This window comes from Magallana gigas, chromosome 5 (assembly GCF_963853765.1).
Source record: "Magallana gigas chromosome 5, xbMagGiga1.1, whole genome shotgun sequence".
NCBI classification, from domain to species: domain Eukaryota; kingdom Metazoa; phylum Mollusca; class Bivalvia; order Ostreida; family Ostreidae; genus Magallana; species Magallana gigas.
Genome location: NC_088857.1, coordinates 26816489 through 26838277, shown reverse-complemented (window position 1 = coordinate 26838277; position 21789 = coordinate 26816489). Strand labels below are relative to the sequence as shown.

The 21789-nt window shown below is 33.9% G+C and overlaps 3 protein-coding genes across 3 annotated transcripts; 1 reads left to right on the top strand and 2 right to left on the bottom strand.

Moving 5' to 3' along the window:
- Nucleotides 1-581: 581 nt before the first annotated feature.
- LOC105323125 (uncharacterized) lies at nucleotides 582-2020 on the bottom strand. Its single transcript, XM_011422093.4, has one exon. It carries the CDS (start codon nucleotides 1675-1677, stop codon nucleotides 721-723), a length of 957 nt encoding a protein of 318 aa, XP_011420395.3. The 5' UTR covers nucleotides 1678-2020; the 3' UTR covers nucleotides 582-720.
- Nucleotides 2021-3735: 1715 nt separating this feature from the next.
- Actr2 (ARP2 actin-related protein 2 homolog (yeast)) lies at nucleotides 3736-10959 on the top strand (the record flags this gene model as incomplete). Its single annotated transcript, NM_001305330.1, is given in 9 exon segments — nucleotides 3736-4016; nucleotides 4887-5051; nucleotides 5818-5994; nucleotides 6542-6680; nucleotides 7089-7196; nucleotides 7686-7963; nucleotides 8415-8596; nucleotides 9015-9284; nucleotides 10631-10959. Coding segments are annotated over 9 exon segments (1566 nt in total). The 3' UTR covers nucleotides 10823-10959.
- A 3135-nt stretch (nucleotides 10960-14094) lies between these two features.
- LOC105323139 (uncharacterized) lies at nucleotides 14095-16312 on the bottom strand. The gene is made up of 4 exons (XM_011422119.4): nucleotides 16171-16312; nucleotides 15666-16025; nucleotides 15330-15529; nucleotides 14095-15119 (listed from the first exon to the last, which is right to left on the bottom strand). Exons 2-4 carry the CDS (start codon nucleotides 15823-15825, stop codon nucleotides 14613-14615), a joined length of 867 nt encoding a protein of 288 aa, XP_011420421.3. The 5' UTR covers nucleotides 15826-16025; nucleotides 16171-16312; the 3' UTR covers nucleotides 14095-14612.
- Between the last annotated feature and the right edge of the window lie 5477 nt (nucleotides 16313-21789).

Genomic DNA, 21789 nt, shown 5'->3' with positions numbered 1-21789 from the left:
TACGTTGTTTGATGAAGTTAGAGATTATACTAAATCTTTTATCTTTATATATGATATCAAGCAATAAAAAAATCATGAAAAACAAATTGTTCAGGGAATATTTTACGATATAGATTTTATACATTGACCCGATACCTACTCATCACTATCAGATAAAATGAAACATCTATCTGTTAAGTTTATCCCCGAGGCTTAGTACAACAAGAAAACTCCTTGGAATTTTTTGTTTAAAATGACGGTTCATTGAATATTTGGCCCATTCGAGAGCTAGGTCGACCAGAAATGTACTTTCTTTGCCTCAATGTCACTTTTGTTCTCTTTTGACTCATAGGGTAACTTGATAGTTGATACCACAATCATTATGGGTAGGTGCGTATACATGTACACACACGTACGTAATACCAATTCATCGTAGTATACTATAAATAATGGCAAGCTACATGCATTATATTTCTACAAAAAAGTTACATAGATTTAACATACGTATAAGACTTATAATCTGTCTGGTTTATAAAAGGAGAGGTGTGTTAATGTATACACTGTACCATGGTATCTCCGCCACGCAATAAAGACAACAAAGGTTAAATCAAAATTTAACTTCTCTATATGCCGATTATGCAGTATTCATGTAACAAAAAATTGGCAAGCAAACTGCATAACTGCAACAACTTAACCCTGAACACATATATAAAGTTAATATGTTATAATAAATTGATTAAATTAAGCTTCACAATCATCTTTTCCAAATTCACCGGCTAGTTCATCTGGTGGCCTCAGCTCCACCTGAAAGTTGTGTGCCTTTCCTTGAGTGGCCAGTTTCTGTTTGTACACACTGAACGAGGCGCCAAGCGAGAGCGCCATCCGTCGGCAATTTGCCGCAGAATCGCACAGATACGCGTGGCATTCTGTCTCTTTGGTCCTTGACGAAAGCTGATTCACCACAATAAACGTAAACACTTTCCAATATTTGAGATCCTGGACGCCGTAGGAAATGAAATCAATAGGGATAAGTCCGTAAGTCAAGGTTTGTTCTTTGACAGTGTTTGATTTGTGCTCCCTGATGTCTATCCCCCGACCGGAAATAACCACGTACGTGAGCGGCAGCTCCACCTTCTCATTCGCCAACAACCCGTCCTTAACCACCCTGACCAGCTCATCAACAGGTTTCCGAACGTGATGGAGCCCGAACAAGCCCTTCACTTCTTTCTTCCCGAGATACTTGGCCACGAAGATCTGTGGCAGTTTGTCCACTCGGATGGTGTGGAACTTGGAGGACGGTGTGGGCAATGGCGTATTTTTGGTTTTGTCAAATTTAGTCAGTTTCTTAAGTTTGGCCAATACCGATCCTCCCCGCTTTTTGTCCTTTACAGATGATTCCTTTTTGGGTGTGCTCTTTAATTTAGTACCGTCCGGAGACCCCTCCTGTCCACTACACACACTTCCCTTGTCCTCGGCGACCTCAGAAGACGAAGACTGGGCCCCCTGTGACAGTGTATCAGAAACGTCTTCCTCGTGGTCTTCGTCATTTTTAGTCACCTCTGATATCTCCAAATCTTCCTCAATCTTCATTTCGTCCAATCGATTTACGGCTTCGGCAAAGTCGGTGTTCATATTCTCCGGTATCACACACTCTTCGTTCTTGTTTTGATTCTCCAAAGCAGCGTCAAGATCCGACATTTTGATTCCAGTAATTTAAATTGTCAAAATATTTCACTTCACACTTCCGGACCCACCTGGTAATGACTGACACCTTATACCTGTATACAGCTGTTATACAGGAGTCTACACACATCCACTTCACTGGAGCCGAACGTAAAACGACGAACACACAAGATAATATGACTAATAGCAACTTATCTCCAGCCCATTTCTTATGCATAAAATAAAATACAAAGGTATGCGTCCAAAGTCAACAGGCCCGTTCGTCTTACACACAGCGGTGTACAGTGCTGTTTAAACTCGACACATAACATTTACCTGAGTCAATGAATGGCAAACAAAAGAGCCGATCGATCGATTGATTGTCTACGTCACAACAGCCATTGTCATTTAAAAGTAAAAATATGTGGATGTTATGCTTTGTTACCACGAATGACACAATTAAACACAGACTATCGGAGTAAATAACGGAATTAAGCCATAGACGGTAATACATGTAGACGGGCACTGACTATAGAAACACGAAGTTTCTGAAAATCCAGAGTGCACGAATCGATATCAGTGTCAATTCAATAAATAGATCTAGATCTATTATAATAAGCTTTTAAAAATAACCAACAGTAGCATATAGGATCCTGCAGATATGTAGAACACTCAACATAAAAAGTCTATTCTATTCAGAATGTTAATTAATAATGATACATTATAATATAATTGTGCTTACTAGAGCGTTCTATAATAATTATCCATATTTGGGACTGGTTAATTATCGAAACATACATTAACATATATACAAAGTGAAATATTCTTTTAAATGAAGATGTGTGAAAATTCACATCACAGAATTAATTACCACATTCGATCGAGAAAAAAAATACACCACAAAGCTATAATTTTTAAAAAGTTCTTTTTTTCTGTTGAAGACAAAAGTCTTGCGGTTACGCGATGAAGATTATAATTATGTGTCTTCTGTACCGTCGACTTGTATTGTTTTATATCACGGAAGTTTTAATCGTTAATTAATCGTGTCTATCAAATCCAACTATAGTGATGAATTTGTTTTCTTTCTGTATTCAGATAAAGCATTAATATTACGCCTAAGATAACAAAACTGAATGGAGCAGTGACTTTCATTTTGAATAGCATTTTCCTGTTTTTATTTCTTTAATAGCGTGCAAAAAGCATCACATATTAGTCAGTATTTTTATTTTCTCCTGCGTCTTAAAATTGTCTGTGATTACACTACGAATCGATTTTGGAATGTATAGTCTAATACATTTCATAAATGATTATTTAAATATTTAATCGTACATTTAATTGCTAAAAATTATGTAAGTAAAAACGAATCATTCATTAAATATTAAGATGTGATCAAATAATGTTGGGCGTAATCAAATCTATTTGATCACCCCATAGCCTACAAAACAAATTCAAGCAATGTTTTGTCATCCTTTGCACGGGTCTGGCAAAACGTTTCAACCAGAATTAAATTAAATATAAATACAGTAAAATAATAATAATTTAATATATAGAATATATTTTTGATAAATATTAAAGTCTATTTTAAACTGATTGTGACCTACTTAAAAATTTTGATTAAAAAATTACATAAACGGCTATAGTTCTTTGTACCTATAACGTTATGTACTTATCTAACGTATACTGTGTCAGTCAACAACACGGCGGACGAGGTTATTGGCTGGACTTTGTTGTGTAAAATGAAATATAAAAAGGAGTGAATTCACCATCACAATTACATCTACTGTGTAGAATTCAGCAGGCTGAGTATTCAACAAATTACCTATCATATCAACCAAAAATTGTTAATGGGGTGCATTTGGCCATAAACAATCAGTATATGTACTTATTGTTTGCATTTGATCATCTTTAGTGACTGTTTCCAAAGAAAAATTGACTTTTCATAAATATTCCGCAACACCGCAAATAAATACTACAAATATAAAAGAAATTATTATTCTGCAAAAATAATCAAAATGCTGTTCTTATCTGTGCGCCACGATATCGCCTCGCGAATAATTCTTGGTACGATTGCATTAATTTTCACTCAATCCGGGCATTGCGAAAACTTTTGTCAGCCATCTTAGAGAAAATAAACAGAGGGCATCCTACACAATTCTTTTTGATAATATACCTAATCGCAGAAGAATGGCACATAACATGATCCAGAGTAGCGTGTGATATATGGAACACGTATAATCAAAGCTACAGAGGAACTGCCATTAGAGTTCCAAACGCGTGAAAGCCCGAGGGATTGTTGATTTTCAAATGAAAATGTGAAACTATGTTTTGGATTAATATATTTACATCTGTTTTCTTTATCCTCCAGCATTCAACGGGTAAGAATATCGCAAACTGATACACCAAACTCCATTTTGATAGATTCTTAAACATCTTTTATGATTATGTGAACAGCAAATCATTCACATACATGTGAATGCACATGCACCTACTTAGAATCTTAGATCAGAGGGGGTAGAATTTTCAATCAGTTCAGGTGCCTGTGGTAAAGGCGATTGTGCATGTGTTATTTACTTATTTTGTATAAGTTCAACCCCCGTTTATTAATGATCATTTAACTTGTTATATACATATTTCAACCACTTGTTATACATATTTCAATAAAACAGTTAACAGTTTGTTGATGATTTACAAACAGAAAAGAACCTAACTGTCTAAGAAAATTCACACTTGTATAATGGCCTAATTTTATTGTTTGGAAATGTTTGCGTCTCAAGTTAATAGTTTGAACAAAAAGAACAAGAATTGGTTGATATGATATCCTACAGTATCGTACGGTTTCATGCACCATGGCTATCAGATTAGAAACTAAAAGAAAAAGTATGAGCCAAATTTTTTCGAACATCAATTTAGCTGAGTATTCTTTACATTGAATAGACAATTTTTTCCCTTAAATGAAAGTTTGCAGTCTTGATTAAACATACGTTTTAATGTTTAGAATTTTAATTTATAACTATAATGTAATCCTCATATTTTTTGTCATAATTCCCAGTAAAAATCTTCCTAAGAGATTTTATCAAGATTTTATATTGGAAGGAAAAGTTGAGAAATATGAGACAACTACACAGGAAATATAAATATTGTCTCTAGGTTAAAAAAGTGATAGTAGAGATTTAAGATCTAGAGTTTTGAAACTCTGTTTTCATTTTCTATGAAGAAATGATTTAGTGTCTCTGAATTCTATACAGGGAGCTGGTCAGCTGAGGCTAAGGCAGCAGCACAGCGACGATGCGTAGTGCTGTATCCAAACTGTACAGAAAATGGCGGCCAGAGTTGTCAGAGATATGAATATTGTGAACCAGGCAGTCATTATTGCTTCACTGCCTGGAGCCAAAATAATGCATCTGCCAATGGTAAGTTGATTAAGACACTTTTATTTCTCAATTGTAAGGTTAACATACATGTAATAACATACTTTAGCTCACGTAACATTTGGTATTTACTATTTAGCTCAATTGAGGAAGAGGGTCATATGAACTTTATTTTGTTTGTCTGAGATCATTAAAATGCTTTGGACAGTGATTGCATAAGCATTTTACATTATGTGGTTTACAAACCATTTCTATAGTTATAATAATTGCTGATGAACCAATTAATTCTTCAAAAAAATAAAATAAAAAAATAATAGCTTTCCCACTATGTATGTTGTAATATATGACTATCTCCCTATGGAAGATGAAAATTTTAATGGTTTTGAATCATGATACTGTAATTTTCACAATATTATGTTTATATCTGTTGAGTATTTTCTCCTCTGTTTCTTTAGAAAACCTTTGCAGGAAAAATACATAACCTGCGTTAGTCGGTATTTTATTTTTTCTGCAATGATTGTTACTTTCATTGCCATCATGAATCGTTAGAGAAAGCATTTTATTGTTTAATTATACCAGGGTTAAAATTATTTAAGAATAAAATGGAAAATCAAGCAGTGCAACTGCGACTGGCTTTTTGACACTCAATACATTGATATACTTTTTCTACAGTCTTAAAAGAATTTTCTAGATTACCAGTTGCAATCAGTTATTAGGTGATTACAGTGAATCAATCATCGTTTATATAATCCCTTGTCACTAGTTGGTATTCTGGAATATTTAGAAGGGATAACATGTGTTGTTTTAGGTATAGAACTAAAGCACCAAGGCTGCTGGACCCAGAACCAAGGCTGCGAGAATGATAGCTGTATACAGTCCAATCTCCAAACTCAGTCCGTCAGCTTCTGCTGCTGCCACCTGGACAAGTGTAACATCAACATAAGTATGGTGTCCATCGGCTTCTCTCAAGCAGTCACAGAAAAAGGTTAGTCAGTTGGTCTATCAAATGAAAACAAAGCATTCTGAGAATATTGCATGCAAAATACTGTCCCCTACCAGCACCCGCAGTTGTTATCTTGTGTGCTAAATAAGTTTCGAGAAAGTTTGGGGAACTTTTTTTTTTTTTTTAAGAAAAGCTTGAGTGGACGAACTTGACTTGTAAAAACGGAGTCACCTAAAATTAATTTATTGTTGATCTCCAATGTTCATATCACTCAAACTTGATCTGTAGATTCTCATTATAAAAAAGAAAAGCTTGAGTGGACGAACTTGACTTGTAAAAACGGATTCACCAAAAATAAATTTCTTGTTGATCTCCAATGTTCATATTACTCAAACTTGATCTGTAGATTCTCATTATAAAGCTACACGGCAAGTTTCATAATCAGTTCACCAAAACATAACAAAAATAAGTCTGGAAAGTCAAGTTTGGACAGAATGACTAACAGTAATCAAGACCAAAGTCAATAAAACCGCTACACTGGAAATAGAATGTTAAAAAAGTCGATATAAAGTTTGGGTTTTTTTTGTAGGCCCAACTGCCAAAGTTCAGTCAGATGGGAAAGCCAAAGTGATGGAGATCTTGATGTATTCCCTGGTGCCTATCATAGTGTTGGTAATACTCATCGTAATCGTCTTTGTCATGTGGCGCTGTTACTACAACCGCAACATGTAAGTATCATTCATGTTCAAAAAAGTTATGTTCACATCTACCAAGTGTGATTCCCTCTATTCCTTACGGAAACTTATAGTTAATTCATAGCTCTATAGAAACGTGTTGTGTATTTTTTCTGCAATGTTGCCACCTTCATATTCTGCATGAATCATCAAAGAACGCATTTTTTCTTCAAATGTATTGTAAAGATCTGAAACTTTTGTACAGCATTGTGCTTCCACACACACACATTCAGAATTTTTTTGAATGAATGATATAAGCTTTCTCCTGTCAAATTTACATATTTATATTGGCTTTAAGTTCAGAGTACAGAATCCCAGTGTCATATGACATTTACTACATTTAAGAATGTAAGGAAATTCCTTCTTGTAATACTCATTGGTTTATGTATTTATGTTTAAAAGGTATACATCTCACCTACAATTGCCAGCTTGTGATCCCGAGATGGGGACCCAGGAATTCAACCAGCCCCATCGCCCAATCCAGCTGCTGGAGCTAAGAGCTCATGGAAGGTCAGATCATTGGTCAACATCTTATTCCTCATGTTCCAAACAAATACAGAAATGACTTTAAAAATATTTATCATATTTATATTTTTCTTTTAAGGTGTCACATTTATGTATGCTTACATTTAAGAGGACTGTGTAATGGAACACCATTTCAATTTTTCCTCTGTTCCGCTGTGTGTTTCATTCGTTGATAAAAATTAAAAAAACTGTTGGAAGCTCTAATTTGGCCCAATATTTAACATAAGATGAAAAAGAGACCAAGAATTTGTGGTTAAAAATGAACTTTTAAATCTATGATTACTTAGTACACTGATTTTCTAAGATGAAGCTGCTGCTGAACAGAAAACTTTTTGGATGTTGCTGAGAATATTGCATCAGAATCTTATAATGAAACTTTGTTTTGCTATTGTCATGGATTTTAAAAGATTCAATACTTTGGACAAAGCCTTATGATTTTTTTGCCTAATATCTATAACTTTTCCAATATTTTAGATTTGGAGAAGTTTGGAAAGCTAATATGCTAGATGCGGTTGTTGCTGTGAAGATAATGCCATTCAAAGAGAAAGCCTCATGGCTAGCAGAGCAGGAAATCTACAACTTACCTCACATGAAACATGACAACATACTGCTGTTTGTCGGTGGGGAAAAGCACGAAGAGAACCTATGGCTCATTACAGAGTTCCACGAGAAAGGCTCTCTGTGTGACTTTTTGAAGGGGAATAGTGTGACTTGGAGCCAACTGTGTAAAATAGCAGAGTCTATGGTTAAAGGTATGCCGATTTTCTTTTGTTATTTTTTAGTACGGTACTGTGAAGTCTCGTGATAGTACGCACATGTACTTATTAGATCAAAAGAGGGAGAAGGGGTTGTGTATTATAAATCTTACCCCAATTGTAAGTGGACTTGTTACGGGTGTTGTGGAACTACCGCTAAGACAGCTGATATCACGTATAATGGGAGTTGTACGGGTATCCCCTTTAATACAGATTTACACCTTATTCTGTAAAAATGCTTTATTCTTAATAAATCATTATACAAGAGTGTGTACTTTATGCTAGACTTTACAGAACTTGAATGATATGATGTTAGTTTGACTTTTATGTTTATGTGGGAAATATGTATGTAAAAATTATAGTACCAGGGTACATATGAATTTTGATCTTAAACTTGTGACACATATTGACATTTATTTCAAAAATGTATTTAATTTCTGTTTGTTAGGTTTAGCCTATTTACATGATGATGTTTCACTGACCAGATGCCAGTCCAAACCAGCTGTAGCTCATCGAGACTTTAAAAGCAAAAATGTTTTGTTAAAAGAAGATCTGACTGCTTGTATTGCTGATTTTGGTCTAGCATTGAAATTTGAACCAGGGAAAAGCCCTGGAGAAACCCATGGCTTGGTAATACTCTGAAGCATTTGTCATACCATCTTACTTCATCAGTTGTCAGTAAATAAAAGACAAATGAAAATGTGTTATAATGGAAAATGTTTTTCTGCTGGTTCTACAGTTGATTTTAATTCCCCTTTTATTTTTCACCCATATTGTAAAGAGGCAAATATGGAATAGGATTAAAAAGAATAAGCTTATTTCTTTAAATGCAACTGTTTTATAATTGTTTTGATTTTAACTGAATGGAATCTCATTCTGTTTCCTGTATGATTGGGCAATAATATCTGTACAGTATGCATTTACCAGTAGATAAATATATGTTAGATGATGAAATTAACTCATTACTGAAGAAGTCAAAGGACTGAGTGAGGCCAATTGTATGTGAATGAATATGATACATTTGTAATAAGAATTTAATCATTTTAAGGTTGGAACCCGGCGATACATGGCCCCAGAAATATTGGAGGGCGCCATCAGTTTCAGGAAGGATGCTTTTCTGCGTATTGACATGTATGCCTGTGGACTGGTTCTCTGGGAGCTGCTGAGTCGAAACTCGTGCTCTGATCAACCTGCCGATGAATACCAGCTGCCGTTTGAGGAGGAGGCCGGATCACACCCAACACTGGAGGACATGCAAGAACTAGTTGTCATGAAGAAACTACGGCCAACTATAAAAAATCATTGGCTACAACACCCAGTATGTATTGCTATGCTTTTCTGTAAATGCAATTACAATGTACTTATATTTCTAAAAAGAAGTATTGTCCTAAACTTTACTCCATTCAGTATTTTTAAATTTCTTTTACATGTTTTTTTATTTCTTGTACATGTTTTGTATATAAGGCCATAAAAAAATTAATTACTTGGTTCTCAAGCCATTTTTTTCCAAAACAAATGCAGCAGGGCAGTGTTTTATATTTATTTCATAAAATAGGATGTAGGATTTGTTCATTTATTTTTACAAGTTGCAAGTCTTATTATAATGTAGAAAAAACTATGTTTTAAAACACACCGTCGTTCATACTTCTGATGTTGCTAGACAAAAGTTGCTGTTGGTGAAAATTAACTTCTCTTGGCATGTCATTCATACTAATGTTTTTTTCCAACGGTATTTTAAATGATGTCATGACTCATTAAAGACATGGCAGCAAAAATGGAGACATACGACCCCAGTTTTGAGAAAGCTATTTTCCGTCTAACTATGATAATAGGGGTGCAATTTATGATGAAAATGTTGTTGTATTATTAGGGCAGTAAAAAGATGTTTGTGTTTGACATGTTTACAAAACTGTAGGCAATATTAGTAATTGGTAAAGTCAGTAACATTTGTATGCCAAACCCATTCAGGGTTTATCTGTACAGTTGGTACCATTGTCATCCACTTGCACCAATGGTATAATGAAAGTTGGTACCACTGGTAAAATTATGAATGCACCGAATGAATGACATGTCTGTCTTAGATTTAATAGCTTGAACTAAATGAAATGAACAAAGCATCATGTTCTTCAGGAAAAATCAAAGCTACGAGGTTTGAAAGAGCCCTGTGTAAAAGCCTTATTAGATATTGAATAAAGTACAAGCTGCATGAACTCCCCTCTACATGGATATGAAGTTAAAGAATGCTCCTATTCATAATTGCTGTCGTGATCATAACTTAAACTTAACGTCTTAATTGTAACTAGATTCAATGGTCATTTGCAATATTTGTTAACATCAAGTCTTGATCATGGCGATGTTTGCAATTATGTTCTAAGTTAAAGTCAAGCATTTTACTGACTTGAGTATCTAAAATGTGGTCCTAAATTCCAATTTTTTTCTAAAAACTTGCAAGTGCAATGGAGAAATTTTATTTTATCCATTTACAGATAAAAATTAGCAATGCGCAATGATAATTGATAAATCAGATGCTGGTGAACCAGAGAAACAGAGAATCAATTTTTTATGGCCTAAAATAATTTATTTTTTACACTGCAACTTTTAACTAAAATGACAAAAAAAAAAAAATCAATATAAACTTCTAACTTTTGAATTTTTTTCTTACAGGGTTTAGAGCAGGTTGCAGCCACAATTGAAGAATGCTGGGACCAGGATGCTGAAGCGCGAGTGTCGGCCATCTGTGTACAGGAGCGTTTAAGCCAGCTAAGCCGTACACTGAATGTTTCCACCTCCAGCCACAACCTGAGCATCTCACCAAATCAAAACATATACTACCATATTTCCTCTGTGTCTAATTAGTGACACTGATCCCTTCAGTTCTATACCTCAAACATGGGCAATTTACTTCTTATGGCACATGCGATCATGTGTGAGAAAAAGACTGCCAGTATCTCAGGAGATAAAAATTAAAAGGTGGAAAAAGTATAGGAAAAAAATTATTTATGAAAAAGACTTCCGTCGGAAGAGTTCATGTTGTCTTTATTACGGTTATTGCTCTACATGTAAAGAAGGTCAGTTTTATTGATTAATTTGAAATTCCTGTAGACCAGTAGGGATGATATACTTTTATATATTCATGCTGTGTGTGAATTTACAGACTTTTTGTCAGTTTAATTATACTTGTACTTGCATCCTAATGATATAGTGCTACATTGTAAATTTCAGTTGTGTATCTAATATTTAAGGCTGTGAGACAGTTAAGAATATTTTTAACATGGTTTTTGTATGCCAGTTAAACGTCTTATGATATACATATAACTTGAACCCTTGCTTCAATTGTGACATGTGAGAGTTGAATGAACTTAGGATATCTAATGATTTGTATTGTTTTGTTATTGTGAATTCTTTACTGTTGAAGTAAATCTTTTAAGATGAACTTTTTGTTGTTGGAAGATGTATCATGTAATGATAAATTTCTTTTCCTTTATCAGCAACAATGATGTAAATATTGTCATTATAAGTGGTTGTTGTTTCCCATGGCATTTTGTTTCCCTGCGCTACTACCAGCCGTGTCCAGTGTATTGTGCCTGGTTGTAAGGGGAGGCTACTCCACCTGACCATGCCTTGTGTCCTCTGGTACATTTTCAGATGATATTACAATTGTATGTACCGGTGATCAGTCAGATTTTGTTGTGCGGGTTTAGAAATGTTTACTATATTAAGCCACAATGTATTATATATATATAATTGTGTATATAACATACCTATATATTCTCATTACATGTAAGGATGCTGTATTGAAAATCTGTGTGTTTTCTTCATTGTGGTTATCCTCTGCTTACAAGAGCTACAGAATATTTGGTAGTAAAGGCAATCTTTTAAAATTAAGATGAGTTGTCCATATTTTATTATGAGTGGTTTTTGAAATTTTTCTTCTGCATTTTAACATCCCATCATTTCCTTTTTGATAATTTTAGATAGTGGTACATACCCTTGTAAACCAATGTCTGATATTTTTTTTTGGAAGGCAAGTTTCATATGTACACAAACAGGGTTTAAAAAAGATTTTAAATGACTATAACATGTATTTGACATATTTCACACTTTAACATGTGTAAACATGTATGTAAGAAGCAGCTTAGGTACACATTGCATCTAAAAGTAGAGAAATCAAGCTTTTTGTCAACTTCATGTCTTTTATATATCAATTGGAGATGCTGTTATATTGATATACAATGTACATGTACCATACAAAATTACTTATTTACATAGCCTGTAAATTTTAAACTAGGTAAGTGGTGGAATTTGCTTCTACTGTGAACATTGAATTTATTATATGACATTTAAAAAAAAAAAATATGTATCAAAATGTTCTTGGCAACATACATGTATTATAAAAGCTGTTTGAATATGTTTTATATCTTGATAACTACCAAACCTTGGTATAAATTGTATACCTCTGATGAAAGATCTATTTGATTAAGCACCAGATATTTTGATTCAGATAGTGTGTTTTGAGCCGCATGTTCATTGTTAAACAGATTTCTCCTGTCTCTTAGCGTAGATAATTTCAATAGGTTGTACACCCATCACATACCAGAATTTGTGAATAAATTTATAAAGTTTTTAGGTCACCCGAGTTATTTTTAAGTTATTTTAAATCAACAAGTCTCTTCGTTTCATACCTACAACTTTATTTGTAATAAATGTCACCTACTTGACATTTATCATACTTCATGATCATTGTAAATCACTTTGTTACTGTCAAACTAGTTAAATATAAAGAGTTCTATAAGTTGCTGGGTTTTCTTTTAAACTAAATTCTTATCTCTCTACATATTAAGTGAAAAACCTTCGGTACAAATATTCTGTCAAAATGTGTTTTATATGTATATTAAACATTCATTAGATGTACTATTTTGTTGAAATAAAAAGTCGAATTCATGTGCACATGTATTGTGGAGTATTTTATCTCAATAAAGAGACCTTCCAATAGCTGTAAACTGCTGCTGTATTTAGATCAAGAGAACCTTCCAATAGCTGAAAACTGCTGCTGTATTTAGATAATAAATACCTTCCAATAGCTGAAAACTGCTGCTGTATTTAGATCAAAAGAACCTTCCAATAGCTGTATACTGCTGCTGTATTTAGATCAAGAGAACCTTCCAATAGCTGTATACTGCTGCTGTATTTAGATAATGAATACCTTACAATAGCTGAAAACTGCTGCTGTATTTAGATCAAAAAAACCTTCCAATAGCTGTATACTGCTGCTGTGTTTAGATAATGAGCAGATAGCTAGAACCTCAAAACAAGACAAAGATTTTTTTGGTTTTAAGAAATTTATTACTTATGGAGGTAAACATACAGAATTAAGTGTATATCAGGAATAATTGTCAAGTTTTAGAGTTTAATATCATACAATGGCAATTATGCTTAAAAATTAAAAATTACATGCTGACCACTGACCATTGACTATCTTAAATCTAATTCATGACAATTTTTCCTAAAATTTACATTTTTACAGGTCTGAACTAAAATTTCCACATAATATTATTAATACAATACAAAATAAAGAAGTAGTCATACCATGTTAAACAAGTCCCCTCCAAGTGATGTGGCAATTGCATGTACATGTGTATTAATTATATTAATGAAATGCACAAAAGAATGAACCCTGATTTGTATACGACACTGGAAAATGTAAATATTTCAACATGTTTTTCCAGAGAATTAGGTAAAATAAATACAGACAAATTATTAAGTCTAGTGGAAAAATTACACGCAAGTGAAGTATGCTAATACAACTGAACATTGTAAAATGTTGAGAAATGATGCTACACAATCTGTGGTTAAGTTCACTCTACATGACAAACATAAAAACTCTAATTTTTTTTTTAAGTGATTAAATTTAAGATCTTTTCATTGGATTAATAGGCATACTTCTGTCATATTTGCCTTTACTTTAGCCTTAGCCAGCATAATTCTTTGATCAATAATTTTTGGAAGTTGGATTCCTTAGCACGCATCAACTCACAGAATCTGATAATTCTTTTTTCACAAAGTTGCAAAATAAGGTTCAGACATGGATTTATAAAAAATTGGCTCAGTTTACAAATTTCCTTTGATTAAAAAAAAAAAAAAATTCTTAAGGCCAAAACGACATTATAGTCACTAATGTAAAGACATTCAACATATAAAAATGCAATACAAATATGCATATCATATTAAACAATTCATATAAAAAAAAACATGAAATGATGCGGATTTCTTTAACATATTTTCTCCACATTACATGCTAAATTTACTAAGTAAAACTCGAGACTAATGAATGAATATAAATGTTACTAAATTCACTTAAATTTTTTTCATACATGTTTTTGCAATTCATGATTATCAAACATCTTCTTAGTACAAAAATTACAGTAAAAACCAACTGTACAATATAAAGGTACCATTCTTTTTTTTTGTACACATTTACTGTATATAATATTTTTTTCTTTCTTTTTTTGCCTTCATCTCTCAAGGCTTTAACACTATTACACACAAATATCTACCCGGTGCTCAATTTTTATCAATAAAATTACATCGAAAAAAATATATATGATGATTTCCTTGATAAAAATGAGTTTTCAAATGTAGTAATAATTCACTTTTTCTCTGCGAGTTTGTTAATAAGAGCAGATTTCATTTCTTTTGCCAGAGTTTCCATCTCCTCTATCTTTAATCGCATCTTCTGATTTTCTTGAATAAGTCTGTCCGCCTCGCTTTCCATTTCAACAAATTTCATTTTGCGAATAAAGCGTGATCTTTTCGAGGCTATGTTGTTCTTTATGCGTCGCTCCACATACTTCTTTTCTGGAGCTTTCCCCTTTTCCTCCACCATTTCATCTTGGGGGTTAACTACGACCTTTGACATTCGAGGGATTTTGGTGATGTAATCATGATCAAGATCCGCAGCCGCGAGACCTTCTTCCTCCCCTGTCTCAGAAAATTTCCTTTTCTTTCCACATTCCGCTGGTATGACATTCTCTTCAATTTCTGGTACAACTAAACCTGAAGTGCCAGATTCAGCAGTTAGGTTGACATCCAGACCAGGCAAATCAAAGCTAATCACAGGTTCAGCAAGTGAGAAATCTGGTTTGCTTTCAGTTTCCTGAATGGAGGGAAAAAGAAACAACTATTGTCAATCAACTGTGCAATGAAATAACATGTAATCGTTAACAGTAAGTTACTGATCAGCCCCTATTCTCTTTTGAGAAGTGGACAGGCATAGATGGATGTAGGCTATGCCTGTCCACTTCTCAAAAGAGAATAATCAGCCCCCACCCAAACAACAGCAAAAAAATGTGTAATCATTATTTACCTGGATATCAGCAAAGTTTGACAGATCTATGAAACTGTTGAGAAAGTCATCGCCAGGGAATGTGGACCCCAAAGCTTCTAGTATGTCTACAACTTCCCCTCCCTCAATCTCCATATCATTCTTTTTTTCCATCAAAATGTTTTTATCCAATGTAATGTCCATGTTGTCGCCGGCAAAGTCATCCATCATGCCAGCATATTCTGCAACATTAAAATACACAGAAATGTAAATTTTCACGATCTGAGTGTACATAAGATGACACTGTATTATCAAACATGACTATAGTAATATTTGAGTATTTGAAAACAACCTCATTGCTAAAAATAGAGAACTCACCGTTGTCAAATAGGCCATTTACTTTCTGATCCAATCGTAGTGAAGTGTTGGATATCGTGGTTGATGTCGGTTCCACACCCAAGTCCGTAACCGGCCCCTGGGAGCTCCAGCCATCCAACCAGCTCGTCCAGAGATCTTGGGACGATTGCTCCCTCGCCATGGTCCTGGGCGATGAGTCCACTGTAGTCTTCAAGCATTTTCGGTTTTCTACTTTTTTTGACGTTTCAGTCCGTAGTTGACGGATTTTGTCGGTTATGCGTCGCACCTGTTGGATACGGAACGCAGCCTCTCTACACCTGTCTGTCTGCTCGTGTTGAGCTTGCCTTCGATCGACTTTCGCGCCGGACTCGGCCGGGATAACTGAAAGAAAATACAACAAACTTTTTATCAACTGCCGTCTTCGCTGATTGTTTCTTGATTTGTATATTTTGTGATACATGACAGCGTTCAAATTGTTATCAAAATGGCCTATGATTCATATATGTACACCCTCCAACAATTTTACCTGGTTATTGGCTATGTGTTCTCTGTCCCTCTACATTCGTTCTTCTGCCTGGGATTGCACAGGCAACCGCCTATATGGTGTAATCTCGTTTTCTAAATTTAGTAGATTACACGTCTCCAATGTCCAATCAGAGGTCGACAAATGAAGACAAAATTTCTAAAAATAATGTTAACGTATACTGAGGTCACGTCCGGTTTTTCTGGAATGAATATGCTGTTGCAAATACTTATTTTACACCCTCTTCATTCTATGCTTGAAAGGAAAGAATAAAGATAAAAAGAAATGACCGAGATGCTAAACTTAAAAAAAAATATAATGGTATATTTTCCCCTGATAATATCCATATTTGCTTTTATTACTAAAGAAATTGATATTTGTTCTACAGGCATAACATTTAGACTCATTTCATAGAAGGAACAGCAAAAAAGCCATGGCGATCTGGGTAATATTTATTTATAACAAAATCAGCGAAGCATGGGTGTGTGGTGCAATACTTCAGAAAATAGGTCATGGCCACAATTGTTTGATATAGGGCACTTGCTTTGATATATACCCTTTATGTACCCTGTACATTAACCCGATACATGTATAAACAATTTGTATACTTTTGTTTTATTTATTAATTTTCTTATATTTACTTATATGCCGAAAATAAATGAAATTTGAGAGAGCCCCCCCCCCCCCCACACACAACGCAACCAAAGAAAGATGTATCAGTGGCGTCCGACGCAAATTGAAAGTGGTGGAGGAGGGGGGGGGGTAGTCTTCTAAAAAAGGGGGGAGTGGGTGGGTTACTTATGGTTATATCTAACTTTGAAAAAAAGGGAGGGGGGGGGGGGGGATCGAGGCTAATGTAGCCCCCTATTATAGCTTCCCTGTTCCGACGTCTATGTGTATTGCTCATAATATACTAACACGTATTAAAGAAGTGTTTTAATTATTTTTTTTTAGTACTCTACTTAGGGATGGGAATGGCGATCTAATACTAAATTAAAGTAACATTTTAATAACAAAATTCAGAATCATGCAGTTTACGAGTCGGTGTACGTTTCTGTGTGTTGTATTGATTAAAACCCATTGCATCATCCATGTAATTTTATGACACTGAATCACACACATGCGAAGATATTTATACAAAAAATACAATATGGCAGCTAGCGTTTTAATGAGGAAATAACAATACTACATCAATGACATATTACAGTTCAACAAACAAATTGAATTTCGCGTAGTAAGATAAACTATAGAAGAAGCTTGACTTTTGCCCTGCGATTGACTTAATATGGCCTTGAGAATTAAATACAAGTTTTAAATGTCTGCGTTTTGCTGAATCTCGTAGGTTTGTTTTTGAAGCATATTTTTGAGAGGCACTTTTGACAGTTATGTACTCACACAGATAGTTGTTTGTAGTTTTAAGCGTGTTTTTAATTTCCTCTAATGTTATAAATCCATATGCGTTAATAACATCATTTACAAATGTAAGTCCACTCTTAACCCATGCTGAAACACCCCCCCCCCCCCCCCCCGAGGTTTTCCTTTAAAAGTTATATTTTTATTAAACCATATATTTTGAGTTTGAAGTTTTTCTTAACCATTATATATTTTTGCACTCATTAAAAGCACATACCACTTCTTTATAGAAATTTGGAAGGTGTTTGATATTTAGGTCTTCTGTCTTTGTTACATTTGTATTTATTAAGTAGGATATGTCTAAATCATATCATCTATAATACAAGAGTTTATTAATTTGTTTAAAACATTGTCAGATTGTACAAGCTTTGAAACCCATGCTGCTTTTATAGTTTGAAATTTCAATTCAAAGTCGGTGATACCAATTGAATGAGTTATAAATGTTAGCATAAAAATATAATAAGAATACCACGGGTACTTATATTATTCAATATTTTCTAAATTCATTGTGTTGAAGTTACGACACCTTTAACACTAGACCCCTTAGAAAAATTATTTTTTTCATCAGGTCAAGTGAGCTTTTCTGATCTCATTTCGTCTAGGCGGCGTCCGTCCGCCTGGCCGTCCGCCCGTCTGTCTGTCTGTAAACTCTTCACATTTTTGGCTTCTTCTCTAGAACCACTGAGCCGATTTCAAACAAATATGAAACAAAGCAACTTTATGTGATTAGAAGTATAAGTCCTAAAAATTAATGACAAATTCTTTTTTTTAAAGAGGAGATAATATTAAAAGTGAGAAAGTAGGGATATACATGTATTTTAAAAAAAAATAGAAAATTTGTTCTAATCAGGAATAATACATGACTTTTATTTTATTTTGCTTTGTTTATTTATTTTCACGAGGCCCTTTGTAGACTGGCAACTTGGCAGGTGTACTCTGTAGACTGGCAATGCCTGACTGGTGTCTCTGTAGACTGGCAATGTCTGACTGGTGTACACTGTAGACTGGCAATGTTTGACTGGTGTACTCTGTAGACTGGCAATGTTTGACTGGTGCTCTCTAGACTGGCAATGTTTGACTGGTGTACACTGTAGACTGGCAATGTTTGACTGGTGTACTCTGTAGACTGGCAATGTCTGACTGGTGTACTCTGTAGTCTGGCAATGTCATACTGCTATACTCTGTAGACTGGCAATGTTTGACTGGTGTATACTGTAGACTGGCAATGTTTGACAGGTGCTCTGTAGACTGGCAATGTCTGACTTGTGTACTCTGTAGACTGGCAATGCCTGTTTGATGTACGCGCTTCGAAGGACCAGTCTAGGTACTTTGTTTGTAGCTGTCATGAATTTGTCAGAAATTATTTTGAGAAAAAGATTCTTTATTGTATGATGGATCACGTGTGTTTAACGTAGCTTGCGGGTTTGCTGACGTCACAATAGGAATCGATGTAAAGAGTCGACCGTCATAGTAAACTCATAATTTTTTTTTTAAATGACAAATGAGATATTTAGAAGTATAAAAGAAAATATCTTAAAAAGCTTATATGCGGTTTATGACTGTTTATACAGAGATTTATAATATCAAGTGCTAAAAATTTAAAGATGTCACATACATTGTCACATTTTGTTCTATAAAGATAAAGAATGAGTTTGCGTTAGAACTCTTCCATTTAAAGTAATGTTTTAAAATAGAATGAATGCATTAACTTCGCTTTTTTTTTACAATTATAATTTCCGTAATTATCTGTACTACCGATTAAATTCTTAAATTTCTTTTGACTTGAGATAACTGTTTTATTCGATTACTTACTTATAATGTCAGTTGTTGCCTAGCATTTTATATTTGGATTGATTGACTCAGAGTTTCATAAAAACAAAAATAGCAATTTTCTGTATCTTTACAGCCTTACATTAACTGCATTTGATAACATTCACAATAATGTCTAATAAGCATTTACATGTTCTAAAATGTGTTAAACAGCTAGTCTTGTCAATAAATGCATTCCAGTTTTGGTGTTCTAAGAAGTAAGGAAATGATGACGTCAGGCTAACGTCGTAATGAAAATATAAGGTTTTGAGAAATCTTTTAAATCTTTAAAGTTTTTTTGCCAAAAATTGGCCGAGAACACATACTGATATTTTTTCATGAATTGATTCATAATTATCTCCTCTGTTTTTGTGTTGAGTATGATTAATTTCGTCTGAATCGTTTAAAAGTATGGAGCATAGTTTTGTAATGCGTTTCTCGGTTAAAATGTGCATTTTACTATATATTTCATTGAAATGGCGTTGCTTGATTTTATCAATGACACTGTATTTGAAACACAATAACATTATTACCGCGCAGACGAATCTTAAATAAATTTTAGAAATAAAACTATAAAACCTATGGATCACGTGGACAAATTTTCAAGGTAGGTTTTCTCACAAGCAGGTAAACCCGCGAGCTACCTTAAAACATGCAAAAGAAAATGGAGCCGGTTTTGCGATATGAATAAACGTTAAACGTGACGTTACGAGGGTCAATCAAAAAATACGAAGACAATGCGGCTGTCTATCATATATTTTTCATGAGGGTCATACTTAACAGATTAATCTGTGCACCAACACTTATGTTATTGATATGCGAAGTTTTAGTCCATTTGATGAAATGGTATTTTTGTTACCCCTTTTTAAAAACAACATGTTTTGTCACCACGGCGCACGGTAACGTTCAAAACATGACGTCAAAATTAAACACGCATAGTTTATAGATATACCCCATCTTTATATCACGCTTAGTCTCTTGTGTCTTTCTTCTTACAATTTAAAATGGCACTGAACCACTTAACATCTTATTTGCACACATGCACACATCATAAGTTAGTTCTTCAATGTTTTCATTTTCTAACCGTGTATATCTTAGTTTACAGTAAGGATAACCCTGAACGTCGGTTGACGTTACTTCTTTTTTGACCAAATATTTACAGATATTCTACTCTCTTTCGGACTGTTTTATAATCAAAATACAATGACCACCACCCCCACAAAATTTATTACAGTTAAACAAAAACTTGCAAATAATTGTTGACTTATTTTTTGCACCATTGAGCATTTTCACAGCTTGTATCGGCTTTTTCCTGAGTTAAATCCATTTTATTTGTACTTCTCGTTGCGCCGTGACGTCAGGCGACGTCGATGTTTTTAGTCAATTCTAAAGAGGACTATCTGACTTTAGTTGCTAATATCTGTTCGACAAAACAATATATCCCATCATTATTTGGTACATAGAATACCATGACTATACTAAATTTGAAGTTTCAATATGATTTGGTTTTAAGCCAAATTTATAGAGATAATACTTTCAACATTATATGGTTTATTGTTGACATAACACACATTTTGACCGTGCGCCGTGACCTCATTTTTGCAGGATTAAATTCTAAATAATTCTTAGAAATAAAGAAATTTATTAACTTTTTTTCTTGCAAATTGTCTGAAACTATTGCTAAATTATGTCTACCAAATTTAGTAATGATATGACGTTAAGTAACATAGCTATGACAAAAGTCTTCGTTTTTTTTGATTGACCCTCGTATATATAATACTGTTTGATTGTTGACGTCGGATTCTCTATCATTTTGTTCGTTGTCGAGCATCCGGTTAGGAAAATCTGCATTATTTTCTAGAAAAGCAACCATGATATGTATTTATATTATGAGCTGATTATCCGACGATTTTGTCTAACTTTGTGCCTAGTCGTGTTAGCAGCAGACTGCTGACCAACAGATAGGTATGGCAAGCCAAATTCACAAAAATGAGCTAGATGATAAATTATGTTTATTGACTGTTAGCTATAGTTAACGAACCGCAAACTATAGTTTTCATCTGTAAAACTATATTTAACGGTTTTAAATAATAGTTAACGAATGATAATCTAAGTTTTTTCGTCTGCAAAAAACGTTAACAATGGATTTTGCTGATAAATATAGATTCACATCTGTAAACTATAATTTACATTCTTTAACTATAGGTAAGGGTTGTTAATCATAGTTCGACGATCGTGAAACTATATTTATCAGATAAATTGTGTTTTGTAATCGCAAATGGTTGTTTTCAGTGTTAATTATAGTTTTACACTTCTAAAACATAGATGATCGCGTTAACTATGGTTTACAGATGTGAAATATAGATTAACGGCGTTAAATAAAGTTAAACAAATGATAAA